General features: G+C 47.8%; 1 protein-coding gene across 4 annotated transcripts in view; it reads right to left on the bottom strand.

Moving 5' to 3' along the window:
* Positions 1–309: 309 nt before the first annotated feature.
* zswim8 (zinc finger, SWIM-type containing 8) overlaps positions 310–16,097 on the bottom strand; it is a 56,707-nt gene continuing 40,919 nt past the window's right edge. For 2 of the 4 annotated variants that reach the window (XM_080482200.1, XM_080482198.1), the window contains exons 16-26: positions 11,640–11,958; positions 11,225–11,380; positions 10,463–10,685; positions 9,408–9,697; positions 9,090–9,313; positions 7,705–8,202; positions 7,264–7,441; positions 7,003–7,176; positions 6,770–6,898; positions 4,672–4,850; positions 310–1,666 (exon numbers count right to left, since the gene is read on the bottom strand). In XM_080482200.1, coding sequence (XP_080338326.1) covers positions 1,463–1,666; positions 4,672–4,850; positions 6,770–6,898; positions 7,003–7,176; positions 7,264–7,441; positions 7,705–8,202; positions 9,090–9,313; positions 9,408–9,697; positions 10,463–10,685; positions 11,225–11,380; positions 11,640–11,958 — 2,574 coding nt within the window. In that variant the 3' untranslated portion in view covers positions 310–1,462. The remainder of the gene's footprint in view (positions 1,667–4,671; positions 4,851–6,769; positions 6,899–7,002; positions 7,177–7,263; positions 7,442–7,704; positions 8,203–9,089; positions 9,314–9,407; positions 9,698–10,462; positions 10,686–11,224; positions 11,381–11,639; positions 11,959–16,097) is intronic. The other 2 variants (XM_080482197.1, XM_080482199.1) reach the window with 1 other exon arrangement.

The raw sequence follows: 16,097 nt of genomic DNA, 5'->3' as shown, positions 1-16,097 counted from the left end.
CAAGGAAGGTGTGTGTGTGTGTGTGTGTGTGTGTGTGTGTGTGTGTGTGTGTGTGTGTGTGTGTGTGTGTGTGTGTGTGTGTGTGTGTGTGTGTGTGTGTGTGTGAACAAACCTGATACACAATTGTGAAACTTTACATTTAACCCTATAAATTGTGAGAAGTTTAGAAGAACTTCAGGCTGCTGCAGGTTCTCACTGGTTCACAGGTAGCTGCCACTGCCACTGCCCCCCCACCCCACCCCCCCGGTGTGACATTATGACCTCTACTGAACCCCCCCCCCCCCCCCCCCCCCCCACACTGACTTCTGCTTTGGATGTGGAGCAAAGTGCATGCCACCCCTCGGGGGGGGGACATGTGGATCCCACACCACAACAAGAACAACAACAAGAACAACAACAAGAACAACAACAGCTTCAGCTTCGTCCTCTGATTGGAGTCAATACAAAGTCTGGAAAACATGAAAGAAAACGCTGAGAAGTCGTGTTGCCGTGACGTTTCCACCCTCAGGAATGTGGCAGAATGAGGCTGCAAGAAGGTGGAGGTCCTCAGGGGGAGAAGGTGACCATCTCCAGGGAGAAGGTGGAGGTCCTCAGGGGGAGAAGGTGGAGGTCCTCAGGGAGAAGGTGGAGGTCCTCAGGGGGTGAAGGTGGCCATCTCCAGGGAAAAGGTGGAGGTCCTCTGGAAGAAGGTAGAGGTCTTCAGAGAGAAGATGAAGGTCCTCAGGGGCAGAAGGTGGAGGTCCTCAGGGAGAAGGTGGCCATCTCAAGGGAGAAGGTGGAGGTCCTCAGGGGGAGAAGGTGGAGGTCCTCAGGGAGAAGGTGGAGGTCCTCAGGGGGTGAAGGTGGCCATCTCCAGGGAAAAGGTGGAGGTCCTCTGGAAGAAGGTAGAGGTCTTCAGAGAGAAGATGAAGGTCCTCAGGGGGAGACGGTGGAGGTTCTTATGGGGTGAAGGTGGCCATTTCGAGGGAGAAGGTGGAGGTCCTCAGGGGGGGAAGGTGGCCATTTCCAGGGAGATGGTGGAGGTTATCAGGGGGAGAAGGTGGAGGTCCTCAGGGGGTGAAGGTGGCCATCTCCAGGGAGATAGTGGAGGTCCTCAGGGGGAGAAGGTGGAGGTCCTCAGGGGGTGAAGGTGGCCATCTCCAGGGAGAAGGTGGAGGTCCTCATGGGGAGAAGGTGGAGGTCGTCAGGGAGATGATGGAGGTCCTCAGGGAGATGATGGAGGTCCTCAGGGGGAAGGTGGAGGCCCTTAGGGGGAGAAGGTGGAAGTCCTCAGGGGGAAGGTGGAGGTCCTCAGGGAGAAGGGGGAGGTCCTCAGGGAGAAGGGGGAGGTCCTCAGAGGGAGAAGGTGACCATCTCCAGGGAGAAGGTGGAGGTCCTCAGGGGGAAGGTGGAGGTCCTCAGGGGGAGAAGGTGGCCATCTCCAGGGAGAAGGTGGAGGTCCTCAGAAAGAAGGTGGAGGTCCTCAGGGGGAGAAGGTGGCCATCTCCAGGGAGATACGCTGCCACAGCTCCTTGGTCTGCTTGCCTCTCTTCAGGTTCTGCAGAACGTCGTTGAACTGCATCATGCCCACCGGCGTGAGGCAGAAGGCGCCGCGAGCGCTGCGGATGATGTTGACGAAGTCGTCGTAGTCGGCCGGCGTGAGGTGGATGAGCCGGTGATGGATGTACTGCACACACACAATCACACATTACTTCAAGAAAACACAAGATTCAAGAGTGACCTTGTTTGATTTTCTTGCACCTGAGGCATAAACTACAACTGTGGTTTCTATTATCCAGGTGACTTCTGGAGTAACTCTGGTTTTCTGTTGAGGATTAACTCTGGTTTTCTCATCTGGACAAACTTCTGGAATAACTCTGGTTTTCTCTTCTGGCCTGACTTCTGGATTAAGTCTGGTTTTCTGTTGAGGATTAACTCTGGTTCTCTCTTCTGGATTAACTCTTTCTTCGTTGTTGGAGATTAACTCTGGTTTTCTGTTGAGCAATAAATCTGCTTTATCCCCCTTCTGGATTAACTCTGGTTTTCTCTTCCAGATTAACTCTGGTTTTCTCTTCTAGATTAAGTCTGTTTTTCTGTTGAAGATTTACTCTGGTATTTCTCTTCTGGATTAACTCTGGTTTTCTGTTGAGGATTAACTCTGGCTTTCTGTTGAGGATTAACTCTGGTTTTCTGTTGAGGATTAACTGTAGTTTTCTGTTGAGGATTAACTCTGGTTTTCTGTTGAGGATTAACTGTAGTTTTCTGTTGAGGATTAACTCTGGTTTTCTGTTGAGGATTAACTCTGGCTTTCTCTTCTGGATTAACTCTGGCTTTCTCTTCTGGATTAACTGTAGTTTTCTGTTTAGGATTAACTCTGGTTTTCTGTTGAGGATCAACTCTGGTTTTCTGTGAGGATCAACTCTGGTTTTCTGTGAGGATCAACTCTGGTTTTCTGTGAGGATCAACTCTGGTTTTCTGTGAGGATCAACTCTGGTTTTCTGTGAGGATCAACTCTGGTTTTCTGTGAGGATCAACTCTGGCTTTCTCTTCTGGATTAATTCTGGTTTTCTGTTGAGGATTAACTCTGGTTTTCTGTTGAGGATTAACTCTGTATTCTCTTCTTGATTAACTCTGTATTCTCTTCTGGATCAACTCTGGTTTTCTGTTGAGGATCAACTCTGGTTTTCTGTGAGGATCAACTCTGGTTTTCTGTGAGGATCAACTCTGGTTTTCTGTGAGGATCAACTCTGGTTTTCTGTGAGGATCAACTCTGGTTTTCTGTGAGGATCAACTCTGGTTTTCTGTGAGGATCAACTCTGGTTTTCTGTGAGGATCAACTCTGGTTTTCTGTGAGGATCAACTCTGGTTTTCTGTGAGGATCAACTTTGGTTTTCTGTGAGGATCAACTCTGGTTTTCTGTGAGGATCAACTCTGGTTTTCTGTGAGGATCAACTCTGGTTTTCTGTGAGGATCAACTCTGGTTTTCTGTGAGGATCAACTGTGGTTCTCTGTGAGGATTAACTGTGGTTCTCTGTGAGGATTAACTCCCGTTTTCTCTTCTGGATTAACTCCCGTTTTCTCTTCTGGATTAACTCCCGTTTTCTCTTCTGGATTAACTCTGATTTTCTCTTCTAGATTAACTCTGATTTTCTGTGAGGATTAACTCTGATTTTCTGTGAGGATTAACTCTGATTTTCTGTGAGGATTAACTCCCGTTTTCTCTTCTGGATTAACTCTGGTTTTCTGTTAAGGGTTAACTCTGCAAAGGATTAATTCTGGTTTTCTGTCGAGGATTAACTCTGGTTTTCTGTCGAGGATTAACTCCCGTTTTCTCTTCTGGATTAACTCCCGTTTTCTGTTGAGGATTAACTCTGGTTTTCTGTCGAGGATTAACTGATTTTTCTCTTCTGGATTAACTCTGGTTTTCTGTTGAGGATCAACTCTGGTTTTCTGTTGGGTTTTAACTCTGGCTTTCTGTTGAGGATTAACTCTGGCTTTCTCTTCTGGATTAACTCTGGCTTTCTGTTAAGGGTTAACTCTGTTAAGGATTAACTCTGGTTTTCTGTTGAGGATTAACTCTGGTTTTCTGTTGAGGATTAACTCTGATTTTCTGTTGAGGATTAACTCTGGTTTTCTGTTGAGGATTAACTTTTTTTGTTGAAGATTAATTCTGGTTTTCTCTTCCTGATTAAATCTGGTTTTCTATTGAAGATTAAGGAAGCTCTGCCTGAAACCTTTCTGCTGGAATAAAGTGAAAGTGAGTTCGTTTCTAATGTCCCATGAATTAATCTGCTCTAATCTCACCAAGTCAGCATTAACAAGTCAGGAAGGTTCTGGCTTTGGCTGCAGCAGTAGTGTTGCTTTTAGCTGCTGGATGTGTTTGAATTCTTCATAATCTCAGAGAATAACTGCTCCTCTATGGTAGAGTCAGGGTTTCTCCCTCTGTGATTGGTCACACGCTGCAAGCTCCGCCCCTTTCATGTGAACGCTCTGATCCTGGAGGGAACCAGTGAGTTGATAACCTGCTTCCTGTTAATGCTGATCAGGATCCAGAAGGTCTGGGTAAATTAATCCAGGTAACGGAGATATCCTGGTATGTTAGTCCAAGTAACGGAGATATCCTGTATGTTAATCCAAGTAACAGAAATATCCTGATATGTTAATCCAGGTAACAGATATCCTGGTTAGATAATCCAGGTAACAGAGATATCATGTATGTTAATCCAGGTAACGGAGATATCCTGCTATGTTAATCCAGGTAACATATATCCTGCTATGTTAATCCAGGTAACAGAGATATCATGTGTTAATCCAGGTAACAGAGATATCCTGCTATGTTAATCCAAGTAACAGGGATATCCTGGTATGTTAATCCAAGTAACAGAGATATCCTGGTATGTTAATCCAAGTAACAGAGATATCCTGGTATGTTAATCCAGGTAACAGAGATATTCAGCCATGTTAATTCAGGTAACAGAGATATCCTGGTATGTCAATCTAGGTAACAGAGATATCCTGGTATGTTAATCCAGGAAACAGAGCTATCCTGGTATGTCAATCCAGGTAACAGAGATATCATGTATGTATGTTAATCCAGGTAACAGAGATTCTGGTATGCTAATCAAGGTTTTTGGTTCAGGCCTCTGGTCTCAGAGTGTCCTGGTCTCAGGGTGTCCTGGTCTGGACTGATACCTGCAGGTAGGCCTGTTGGCAGCGCTGCACCAGCTGGTGGAAGGCCGGCGTTCGGAGGTGGGCGTGGATGTGGGCGGGGTTTAACCTCTGCAGAGCCTCCATGATGATCTCCTGCAGCACGAAGGGACTCAGGACGCCTTTAGCTGCTCCCACGCAGAACTGGTACACGTAGTTCACTCCTGCACGGCAGGGGGCAAGAAGAGTGAGACAGGAGTGAATGAGGTGTGAGACAGGGTGAATGAGGGGTGAATGAGGAGTGAGATGGGGTGAATGAGGGGCTAGACGAGAGACACAAGGGTGAATGAGGGGTCAATGAGGAGTGAGACGGGGTGATTGAGGGCCTATACAACAGAGACTCAGGGGTGAATGAGGGGTGAGACAAGAGAGACAGGGGTGAATGAGGGGTGAGACCGTGGTAAATGAGGGGTGAGACAGTAGAGAGACAGATTCTTTTTTTTTTTTTTTAAATCCAAGCAATTTTTCAGGAGCCACAAAACATGTTGAACATTCAAAATAAAGTTTTTAAAAGTCAAAAAATTGTTTTCCTGTGTTTTTATTGATTCATTTGATATTTTCAATGGATTAATTTCGTTAATTTATTTGGTCTTATCAAACACTTACTTTAGCTGATTTTTCCTTTTTATTCTTTGAAACATTTTTCTTGTGGTTTGAGCCACTTCAGCGGTTTTACCGTCTCAAGCTGCTTGTAGTGATTTGAGCTTATTTCAACAGTTTAAGACGTTTTAAGTGTTGAGGACGTGTTTGCTGGTTTAGCTGTTGGGATTTCACCCAACACACATCTTCATTTGTCACAATATTAAATTCATGCATGTCCGACTCTCAGAAATCTGCCTGCAAGACCTCATGCAAGGGGTGTGATGCTGCTCTCCTCTCGGTGTGTTGCTGCTCTCCTCTCCGTGTGATGCTGCTCTCCTCTCGGTGTGATGCTGCTCTCCTCTTGGTGTGTTGCTACTCTCCTCTCAGTGTGATGCTGCTCTCCTCTCGGTGTGATGCTGCTCTCCTCTTGGTGTGTTGCTACTCTCCTCTCGGTGTGATGCTGCTCTCCTCTCGGTGTGTTGCTGCTCTCCTCTCGGTGTGTTGCTGCTCTCCTCTTGGTGTGTTGCTACTCTCCTCTCAGTGTGATGCTACTCTCCTCTCAGTGTGATGCTGCTCTCCTCTCGGTGTGATGCTGCTCTCCTCTTGGTGTGTTGCTACTCTCCTCTCAGTGTGATGCTGCTCTCCTCTCAGTGTGATGCTGCTCTCCTCTCGGTGTGTTGCTGCTCTCCTCTCGGTGTGTTGCTGCTCTCTTCTTGGTGTGTTGCTGCTCTCCTCTAGGTGTGATGCTGCTCTCCTCTCGGGGTGATGCTGCTCTCCTCTCAGTGTGATGCTGCTCTCCTCTCGGTGTGTTGCTGCTCTCCACTCAGTGTGTTGCTGCTCTCCTCAGAGCTGGCTCATTGGGATCTCTTCATAGTATTCGAGGTTTACTTCCTTGTACTGCCGCTACTCTTGTTCTTCAAGCTTTCTGTTCATCATCTGTGTGGCTGTAGAGCCGCTCGTATGGCGGCTCCTGACTCCTCCCACTGCAACTCTCTGTCTGTCAGTCTGGGCCTCTACCTGTATATTATAATGGCCAGATGACGCTGGACTCAGCTTCATACTTCTTTACTTTTTGTTCTACCGTCTTGCTTTGTTTTAACCACGCAGTAAGCTGCCAGGCTGCTCCCCCACATTGCCACCAGGCGGCGCTGCTCCCCCACATTGCCACCAGGCTGCTGAATTCATGTCGTCATCATCTCTATTCATCCATCCATTCATCCTTCCAGCCATTTTCTCCCGCTTATCCGTTTCCGGATCTGAGCACTGTCACCCAGATCACATTGCACTCACCTTGTTCATGGCTAATCTAGGTCATGGCTCACCTAGCTCACCTTGTTCAAGGCTCACCTAGCTCACCTTGCTCAGGGCTAACCTAGCTTATGGCTCAACTAGCTCATGGCTCACCTAGCTCACCTAGCTTACCAAGCTGACGGCTCACGAGCTCAAGGCTAACTTAGCTCATGGCTCACCTAGCTCAAGGCTAACCTCGCTGATGGCTCACCTAGCTCACCTAGCCTCGCAGCCAGTCCCAGCAGCCACTTGACGTCCTCGGTGTAGGGGGGGCTCCTGGAGAAGTTGTTGGGGTGGTCGTTGTGAGCTCTCCTGCCCAGCATCTCCAGCGCCAGCATGCCTTCACACAATGAGACACACACACGGTTAACACACTGATTACTCTGGTCACAGCTCACAGGCCAGAGGTCAAAGGTTACAACTAGCAGGTCACAGGCTGCTCACCGACTCTGTAGGCGGAGTGCAGGTAGTGCAAGCCCTGCTGGCTGATTGGTTGGTTGTGCTGCTCGTCCTCGGCAGGGAAAGCAGTGCTGACCAGCGGGGCGGGCGGCGAGGAGAGGGTGGGCAAAGGCGCTCCCTGGATGGCCTGGATGGTGGGACCCGAATGGACGCTGCCTACTAATGAGCAAGACGGACAGCGGTCAGCGGTCACGAACTGAGCCCACACGGCTGCCCCGGTGCCCTTGGGCAGGGCGGCGTCCTGACCTGCTACGGTGGTGCTGAGGGGCAGGCCAGTCTCGGCGTGGTAAGGGTGGACGGCGATCTGAGTCATGGATGGGACGGGGACACCGGGGAAGGTGACGGCCGTGGCTGCCATTGGAGGCTGAGGGCCGGCGGTCACTGAGAAGGGAAACTGTGCACCGATGAACGCTGGGTGCATTCCCTGAGAGAACAGACAGAGGGAGCTGCAGCGTCACATCAACAACTATGGAATGTTCAATCGGGGCGTATCAGAGTATCACAATCAGCACTCAAACTGTGAGAAACTCAAGTATACGATGTTGGGATATGTACGTCTTTACCACTGACATTAACAGAGCAACGTGTCCAACCAGAGACTTTTTGGAAATCAACTGCTTACAATCTATTTGAAAACACAGAATGGTTCCAGAGAACCAGCTCTACGGAGTCGGCCCCCCCACTGACCTGTGGATACGCAGCCCCCGACACGGGGAAGACGGCGGGCCGGGGGACGTGCTGCAGGGGGTGTCCCAGGTACTGCGGGGTGCAGACGGTGGGCAGGTGAGCCTGGATGGTGGTGTAGGGGTGGAGCCCCTGGCTGTGGGGGTGAGCCATGGCCTGGCCGGGCAGGGCGTGGGACTGGTAGATGGTGGAGCCCACGGAGATGACAGGCACCACGGCCGCCGCTGTGACCGCCGCCGTGACCGCCGCCACGCCCGCAGACTCCATGCCGGACCCGACGTCTAGAACACCGCAACTGGACTCTGGGGGTCTCCTGCCCGAGCCCCCGTTGGCTCCGCAGCGCCCGGAGGTCTCCCGCTGCTGGGCCGAGCCCCCGCCCACCGACTGCTCATACAGCCAGTACCACTGGTGAGCCACTTCGAACAGAACCTCGGGGTACACGCCTCCACCTTTCGCGGCCTCCTCCACCGCCATACAGGCCTTCTCCAACATGACGTTGTCCTAGAGGTGGACATGGAACAGTGGAACACCACATTCAGGTCTGCTGAGAACCCACTTCAACTTTCAGCTTCAGAGCATCAAAGTCATTGTTAATTACTTGATTCATGACTAAACAAACATTTTGGAAATTGTCCTGTCACCGCTGGAAGGAGGATTCACTGGACTGGAAGGAACCAAAGCAGCAGTGTCCCGGTGTGACAGAGCTCATTATCATGGACACTTTTATTAGCTCACTTTCAAACTAACAAAACGGATGAGATCACAAGTATGTGTGTATATGTAATATGTATTTGTTCCTTTGGAACCTGTCATGTTCCAGGGGAGTAAAAAAACTACACTTTATCACAAATCCTGAACTGGTGTGTGTGTGTGTGTGTGTGTGCGTGCGTGCGTGCGTGCGCTGGTTTGCACACTGAGTTACACCAAAACAATCAACTGCTTCATTTCTTGTCTGTCGTGTCTGTGAGTTCTAATCAATGTGTCATAGAAATGACAAAACAAATCAAATCTGCTTCTTGAAGAGGTTTTAGATAACCAGCCTGTGTACTCTCCTGCACAAAGTGAAGGCCTCAAGTCCAAGTGACAGAGGACAAAGGGTATCCCTCCTCTGACTTCCTGTCTGAAGAGCTGCTGACTCCCCCTTCTTGGGATTAAACTGCAGTAAAAACTGGGTTCAGTCATAGTCCTCTGTTCCTGTACAGCTCAGACTAAAGTGAACGACGGAGTTCCTCAGGGTGAAGGGGAATGGAGGGGAGCAGGTGGCTAACCAAGCTTTCAGAGGATAATAAACCCAGTCCTGCAGGAAGTGGCACCATTACAACAGCAGTAGCTCTGAATGCACATCAGCCTGTTTGATGGATGATTGTGGAGGACGTCGAGCACAGTACCTGTTCTTTGCACTGAACCAGCGCTCTCTGGATCTCGTTGGGATTGAGCGCGTGAGCATGAGGCAGACAGCTCAGGGCCAACTCCGCCGCCGCCCGGACCATGTTGAGGTCTCTGGCCCGCGATGCTCGGTCGGCCAGGGAGGCCACCTCCGGAGGGGTGAGGTGGCCGTCCCAGCACTCCACCAGGATGTTCAGGGCGGCGCTGCCGATTTCCATGGCTTGACCTGAGAAATCAGAGAGAGAAAGAGGTACGTTGTGTCACAAAACCAAGCAAATACTGGGTTTCACTCCTGATTCCTGGACCACACAAACACTTACCAGTAATCCAGGACACATGGGAAGAGTAAGTCCTGGACAGCCAGTTGGGCGAGACAAAGTTGTGGAGGCCGAGCGCATACAAGCCGATCTCAAAGGCACAGAGGTGCAGGTTCCTGTGGGGTCCCTGGTGACCTCCACTGGCTGAGGGTTGGGTGAAAATGGAGGTGGAGGAGTTTCCTCCGGCTTTGATCAGCACCGTCTTGGCCAGCTCAAAGTAAAAATGAGCTGCTGCCTCCGACGGTTGGTTGGGTACGTGGGGGGCGTGGCACTCTGGGCGTCGACCTTTGTACCTGAACACAGAAAGAAAGGTCTGACACGGCCATCAAGTCTTCAGAACCCTTCAGGATAACAGTTGACTGAGGAACCACGAGTTCAGGCCGCCACTCTTCCTGTAGTTACTGTCTGGGTGTGGTTTGTGAGATCAAAGGTTTGTTGTGAAAACGACTGGATGAGGAAGTGAAATGTTGATTCCTCTGACAGCTGGAGGCAAAGTATTCCAGTCTGTGCAACTTTTCATCTTCTGTGTAAAGGAGGACTTTCTAAATTTGACTTCACAATCAACCCTGGTGGCTGACCTGCTCTTAGTAAGACCCTTAAAATCCCCCGGGGCGCTGGGGGCACCGCATCCATCCACTTATTAGGCATGCACTTTTAAAGCAACAGCATGATGGAGCGGCGGCGCAGAGCAGCATGGAGTGGCGGCGTTACAGAGCTGCGATGCAGAGGAGCATGGAGCGCCGGCGTGACTAAGCGGCCAAAACCCTGCTGCCACTTTTTTTAATCATGGTTTTATCAGGGTCCGAGCAGAGCTGGGAGTGACCTTAATGGAATTCTTATTTTATTTTCTTCTACTACTGGGCTAGGTCACTGGGGGGTTCACAGACAGGTGGACAACTAGAAACAGATTCTATTCAACTTTTCAGTGTGATCTTTGTATGTTATAAGAGTTTCTGAATGAACAAATGAGGCCTGGGCTGCAGTCGGTGCTCAGAAAGGAGTGTGTGTTATTGTTTTTTCACGTTTATTTCCATGACATGACCGGAGTGTGTGTTCACCTGCTGGTGTCGGTGCTCTTGGCCCTGGCTCCGCCTCCCGCCCTGCGAGAGCCGCTGGAGGATGACGAGCCCAGCGAATCGGATGATGAACTGCTGATGCTGTCGCTGTCCTGGCCCCGCCCCCAGGATGCCGCCGCCCACCCGCCACGCAGCGGCCGCCGGCTGAGGGTGGGGGAGCTGTCTGAGGTGGTCTCTGGAGCGCTGCTGTCGATACTGGCCATGCCTGTTCAGACGCGGGATTAGAAACAGCTTCTGAGACCAAGAGGCTGCTAGTAGCAATGAAGGGGCAACAATGCTAACTTTAGCTTTGATGAGGCGGTCGTCGGTGGCTACGATTTCACTAAACTCATTTTAGCCAGTGTCCACAGGGATACATTAAAAACACTGTAGTGTTCCTTTTCATCATGGAGGCTTATCTCCACTGTTACCACCCTGATTAAAGAGCAACTTCCTCCTCTAATCCAGATTACAGAGCAACTTCTGCCAGTTTAGCTACACTACAATAATACCGGTCTCTGTGTATCGTTAAAATAATTATCAGTAATATAAGAATTCCTTTTCCAGTATTAGTAATTGTAAGTAACTTTTACAGAAGCTGACTGAAGACATCATTTTGAGCCATGCTTTGAGCTTCTCTCACTCCGGATCGTTCTACGAATGGAGACGGTGTTTGCTCAAATCGTACATCACATTGCCGTCTAGCTCTTTCTGTGAGGAAAGCTCTCCCTGAACCAGATGAAGGTGTAGAAGGTGGATGCGTACCGGTGTGCTTCTTCTTCTGGCGGACGGGCGAACCCCAGCAGCGCTGGCTGTAGCCACAGCGCCCCCCCAGGGCCAGCCGGCTGGGCACCGTGGCCTCCGACTTGAAGGGAGGGGCTTCAGTCTGCTGCTCGCCAGACGGCGGAGGCCCGTCTGAAACTGCATCCCACAGAGTCAACAGGAGGAACCCGGCAGTGACAAACCTCAAACCCACTCTGACCGGCTGCTACGACCACATGAATTAAATCACTGCACAGCAACTGTAACTTCGATCTAAAGAGATTTTCTGGTAAACACAGGTTTGGCCAGGCAGCAGTAGCTAGACATTTAGTTTTCTGTTTTCCAGATACTAAGAGACATTGAGTTCAGGTGGAGAAATCTCAGGACGACACTCCAGAGCTGAGGGTGGGGGTCTCACCGTGCTCTGCAGCTCCGTCACCCGTCGCACTGCTTGGCACCGCGCTCACTTCGGCCCGGGGAGCCGCCTCGTCACCGCCGCCGGCTGATGACGAGGCCGCCGGGGGGGCGGCGGAGGAAGAGGAAGGTGCGTGCTTGGAGACACCGCCTGCGGCCCCACCCAGCCCGCTGTGGCTGCTGCTGCTGTTGGTGGTGGAGGTGTTGGAGGTGTGCTTGGACGGACTGCGCTGACTCCCCGCTGCAGGTTTACTGGAGTAGAAGGAGCTGAGAGTCTGAGGCTTGTGAGTCTGACTCTCCCGGTCCAGCAGCTTATCTAGAATCTGAACACAGAGAGGGTGGAGCCGTTACACCTCCGTCAACAGAGGGTGGAGCACCTGGAATGTCCTTATATTACACACAGAATGACAAAGTCTGAACTGTATATCAGAGCTGATAAAGTGCAGAGACGTTACCCTAACCCTTTGACTTCACTTCAACCTAACAAGCCGCACGCTGAAATGAAACGGAGAGCGTCATTGGTACACGCGCGCGCGCACACACACAAGTTTTTGATTGGACCAGAGTGTCAGTCGGACTCGTCGCTGATGATCATTGTTGCCCTGCGTTCCGGGTGTCTATGACGCCAGACACCCTGTTGCTTGGCAACCAACAACTCTAAGTTGGGAATCTTCCCTGTGGTGCAGGAATAAAGGCAGGTGGGAGCAAATTTTTAGAAAGTAAATTAAAATGCGGCATTACATGGCGGGAGTTAAAGAACCACTGAGGAGAGTATGAAGGACAAAGGAGAACAGTGTGTGTGTGTGTGTGTGTGTGTTCAAGGATAATGCGGCTGGTAAACCCTAGAATCTAGCAGCCACATTTCTTTTTTTTCCAATTTTCTTTTTATTTGAAAAGCAGGACATCATAACTTTCATTGCTTCTCTTTTTTACAACAAAGATACTACATGTATAAAATATAAACAGTACTGTCGTCAAATCCTTTTCTCTCTTGCCTTTTGAGTATTTCAACATAAGTCACTAATTTAAGAAGAAGAGAATGAAGGGAGCTTAACATTTGTTCTAGCTTCATTATAGAATGCAGTGAAAGAGACTTGATTACACTTACAGGTGGTATCAATTAAAGTCTGACCGTACAGGATTAACATACTCAGTCCATTTAGTCCAAATCTGATCAAATTTTTCCTTTTTTCCCCTGCGGGAGAAAGACAGCTTTTCCATTACGTACGCCTCGTGTATTGTGTGGATCCATTGCTCAATGGTGGTGGTTCTACTTTCAACCATTTCCTCCGGATAGTTTTTTTACTTGTTGCCAGTAGTGCGGCAAGTAGGTTTTTGTCATTGTTTGTTCCAATTTTCCTGCAATATGTCGCCCAAATAAATGGTTTCACACCGAAGAGGGATGTTTCCACCAAATACATCATTTAAATGGTCATGAACCTGTTCTCAATAGTTTCTGATGACCTGGCAATCCCAGAATACATGAAAGTGTTTAGCTTCATTATTCCCACAAAGTCTCCAACAACCGTCAGTAGAACCTTGGTTGGAATGTTTTTTTCTGAGATGGTGTAACAAAAAACCTTATTATAATTTTCCAACAGAACTCCGGCCATGAGTTAGACCAGTTGAGGTCCATTGTAGTCGACATATATTCCCCCAACTCTCGCCTGAGATCAATGTCCCATTTTCTCTTGATATACTCCGTGTTGTCATGTTTAGATCGATGGATGCCCTTCTACAGATTAGATAGTATTTTGTTGCACCTCCCATTCTTTAATAGAGATATAAATACCTGCAAAAATCCAGATTCCCATTCCCCCAAAGCTTCTTTAAGATTTTGGTTGAAGTAGTGTCTGACCTGCAGGTACCTATAGAAATCTTCTGGGCCCAAGCCATGTTTAGCTTTTACAGTTTCAAAACTCTGGACTGCCCCCTTGTGGACAAAAGAATAGTATTCAGTTAAACCTTTTGAAATCCATTTTTTTTATCTATTGTCATGGATATTTGGCGTAAAGTCGGAGTCATAGGCACACCACTTCACGATTTATTTATTTTTTGAACGTCTTTTTATTTTCAAGTATACCAAAACAATATAAACACAGAACCTTTACATCAATTTCTCAATAATTTCGATATTGGCAGCTGCCATGTTTTCTACTAAAGAGATAAATGGCTGCCAGGTAATATAGAATTTTCTGGTGGACCCCCTAATGGTATATCTATTTTTTTCTAAATGAATATGACGCATGACTTCTCTTATCCATTGGCCATATGTTGGAGGCCGGGCATCCTTCCATTTAAGTAGAATAAGTCTCCTGGCTAGCAGGGTGCAAAAGGCCATCATATTTCTAAAGCGCCCAGGGTGAGGAGTGGCCCCCGGGGCCACACCAAACAGTGAGATCATTGGAGAAGGGTCTACTGTTAATCCACATATTATAGAGAACGTCTCAAAAATAGATTGCCAAAAACTGTACATCATTTTTTCATCCAAATCTTTTTCCCCATCTGCGTTGGAGAGTCCAGATTATACACATTAGATGTATTTAGTAATATGTACATTCTACTTATTATCGGTTTTGTGTTGAGATTACATTTGAAAATTGTTTCTAGTAGTTTCAGGTGGACGTGATGGAAACTGAGCAAAGTTAGAGGCCTCAAAATCTCTGGTTTGTAGGTACCTGAAGAAATGGGACTTGGGGAGATAAAATTTCTGTGATAGTTGTTTAAATGAGGCAAACCTGTTCTCAATGTAGAGCTTAGTGATTGCTCTTATTCCTCTTCTTGACCAGATATCAAATGCCTCATCCATCATTGATGGGGCAAACAATAGGGTTTCTTAATATTGGTGCTGAACATGAAAGGTCAACGAGGTCAAAAGGCCGCCCAAACTGATACCAGATTCTGAGCGAATGAATGACAACTGGATTTGAGGTAAAGGATGAGATAGGCTGATTTAGTGGTAACTTGGAACATAATAAAGCTACTGATGAAGTAGAACCAATGGAAGTTTTCTCTAGCACCGCCCATTCAGGGCCATTGACATCAATGCCATCATTCTTCACCCAATATAACAAAGCTCTTATATTGGCAGCCCAGTAGTAGTATATAAAGTTTGGAAGTGCCATACCTCCAGTTGGCCGCCGCAATATATTCATGTTGTTTCTTGGTGGTTTTTTTATGCCATATGAAAGATGGTATCTGGCTGTTTAAGTTGTGGAAGAAAGACTTTGTCAGGAAGATGGGGAGAAACTGAAATAAATAAATAAACCTAGGGAATACATTCATCTTAATTGTGTTGATCCTGCCCCTGAGGGAGAGGGGTAGAGGGTCCCACCGTTCGAGGTCTTGCTTCATATTTAATAGCAGAGGTTGGTAATTGGCCTTAAACAGATCTTTGTAGTCTGAAGTAACCCATATGCCTAAATATCTGAACTTGTGGGGGCTTATTTTAAAGGGGACTGACACAAAATGCTGTTCCTCCACTTTAGTAATGGGCATAAGTTCACTTTTACTGAGGTTTATTTTGTAGCCCGATATTTTTCCAAATTTTGAGAGTAGAGCTAATAATTTAGGAAAGCTTGATAGAGGGTTCGTGGTAAACAATAACATGTCATCTGCATAAAGTGAGACTTTATGCTCTGAACCCGCCCAATGGATGCCCTTGATGTGCATCCATCCACAAGTGCTCTGTCTCAGATGCACAGCACTAATTGTTGAGGCTATGTCCATGGCTGAAAAATCTTTTTCTAATTCAGTAGACAGTATTGGGTCTACACGGGGCATATTCAGGGATGTAAAGAAGTCATTCAAAGCAAAGGGGCTGGCAGACGAATCTGAAGTATATAATGACTGATAAAAAATTTTAAAACATGAATTAATTTTTTCATTGTCGGTATGTTTTAGACCATTTTCGTCATTAATTGCAGGGATCGTTTGGTGAGCAGTTCTTTGGCGTAGCTGATGTGCAAGCGATCGTCCAGCCTTTTGCCCGTGTTCGTGTGTTTGGTTTTTGGGAGAAGATATTCAGCCTGTCGCGTAGGTAAGATATTAAACTCCGTTTGAAGTGACAGACGTTTTTTGATAGTGTCTGCCGAGGGGGAGTGACTGTGCAGCGTGTCCAATTCTAATATTTCATCTGTTAATTTCTTTAAGACGTTCAGTGTTTACTCTTTTTTATTTGAGCAGGATGAGATTATTTGGCCCCTGAGATATGCCTTTAGTGATTCCCATACAATAGAGGGGGACATTCCTGGTGTTTGATTAATGTCGAGAAACATTTAAATTTCAGCTGATAAAAAAGTGGTGAACTCTTGGTCGGAAAGAAGGGTTAAGTCGCCACAGACGACAAGTGATTTGTGTATTCGGAATCTGCATTTTCATAATTACTGGGCCGTGATCAGAGATAGCTATATTGGCAGTCTTTTATAGTATGAAGGATCCTTTTGTCTACGAAGAAGTAGTC

This window comes from Lipophrys pholis (genome assembly GCF_963383615.2).
Source record: "Lipophrys pholis genome assembly, chromosome: 15".
Taxonomy (NCBI): Eukaryota; Metazoa; Chordata; class Actinopteri; order Blenniiformes; family Blenniidae; genus Lipophrys; species Lipophrys pholis.
Note: the sequence above shows the minus strand (reverse complement) of the source record. Positions and strands in the feature narration are given on the sequence as shown.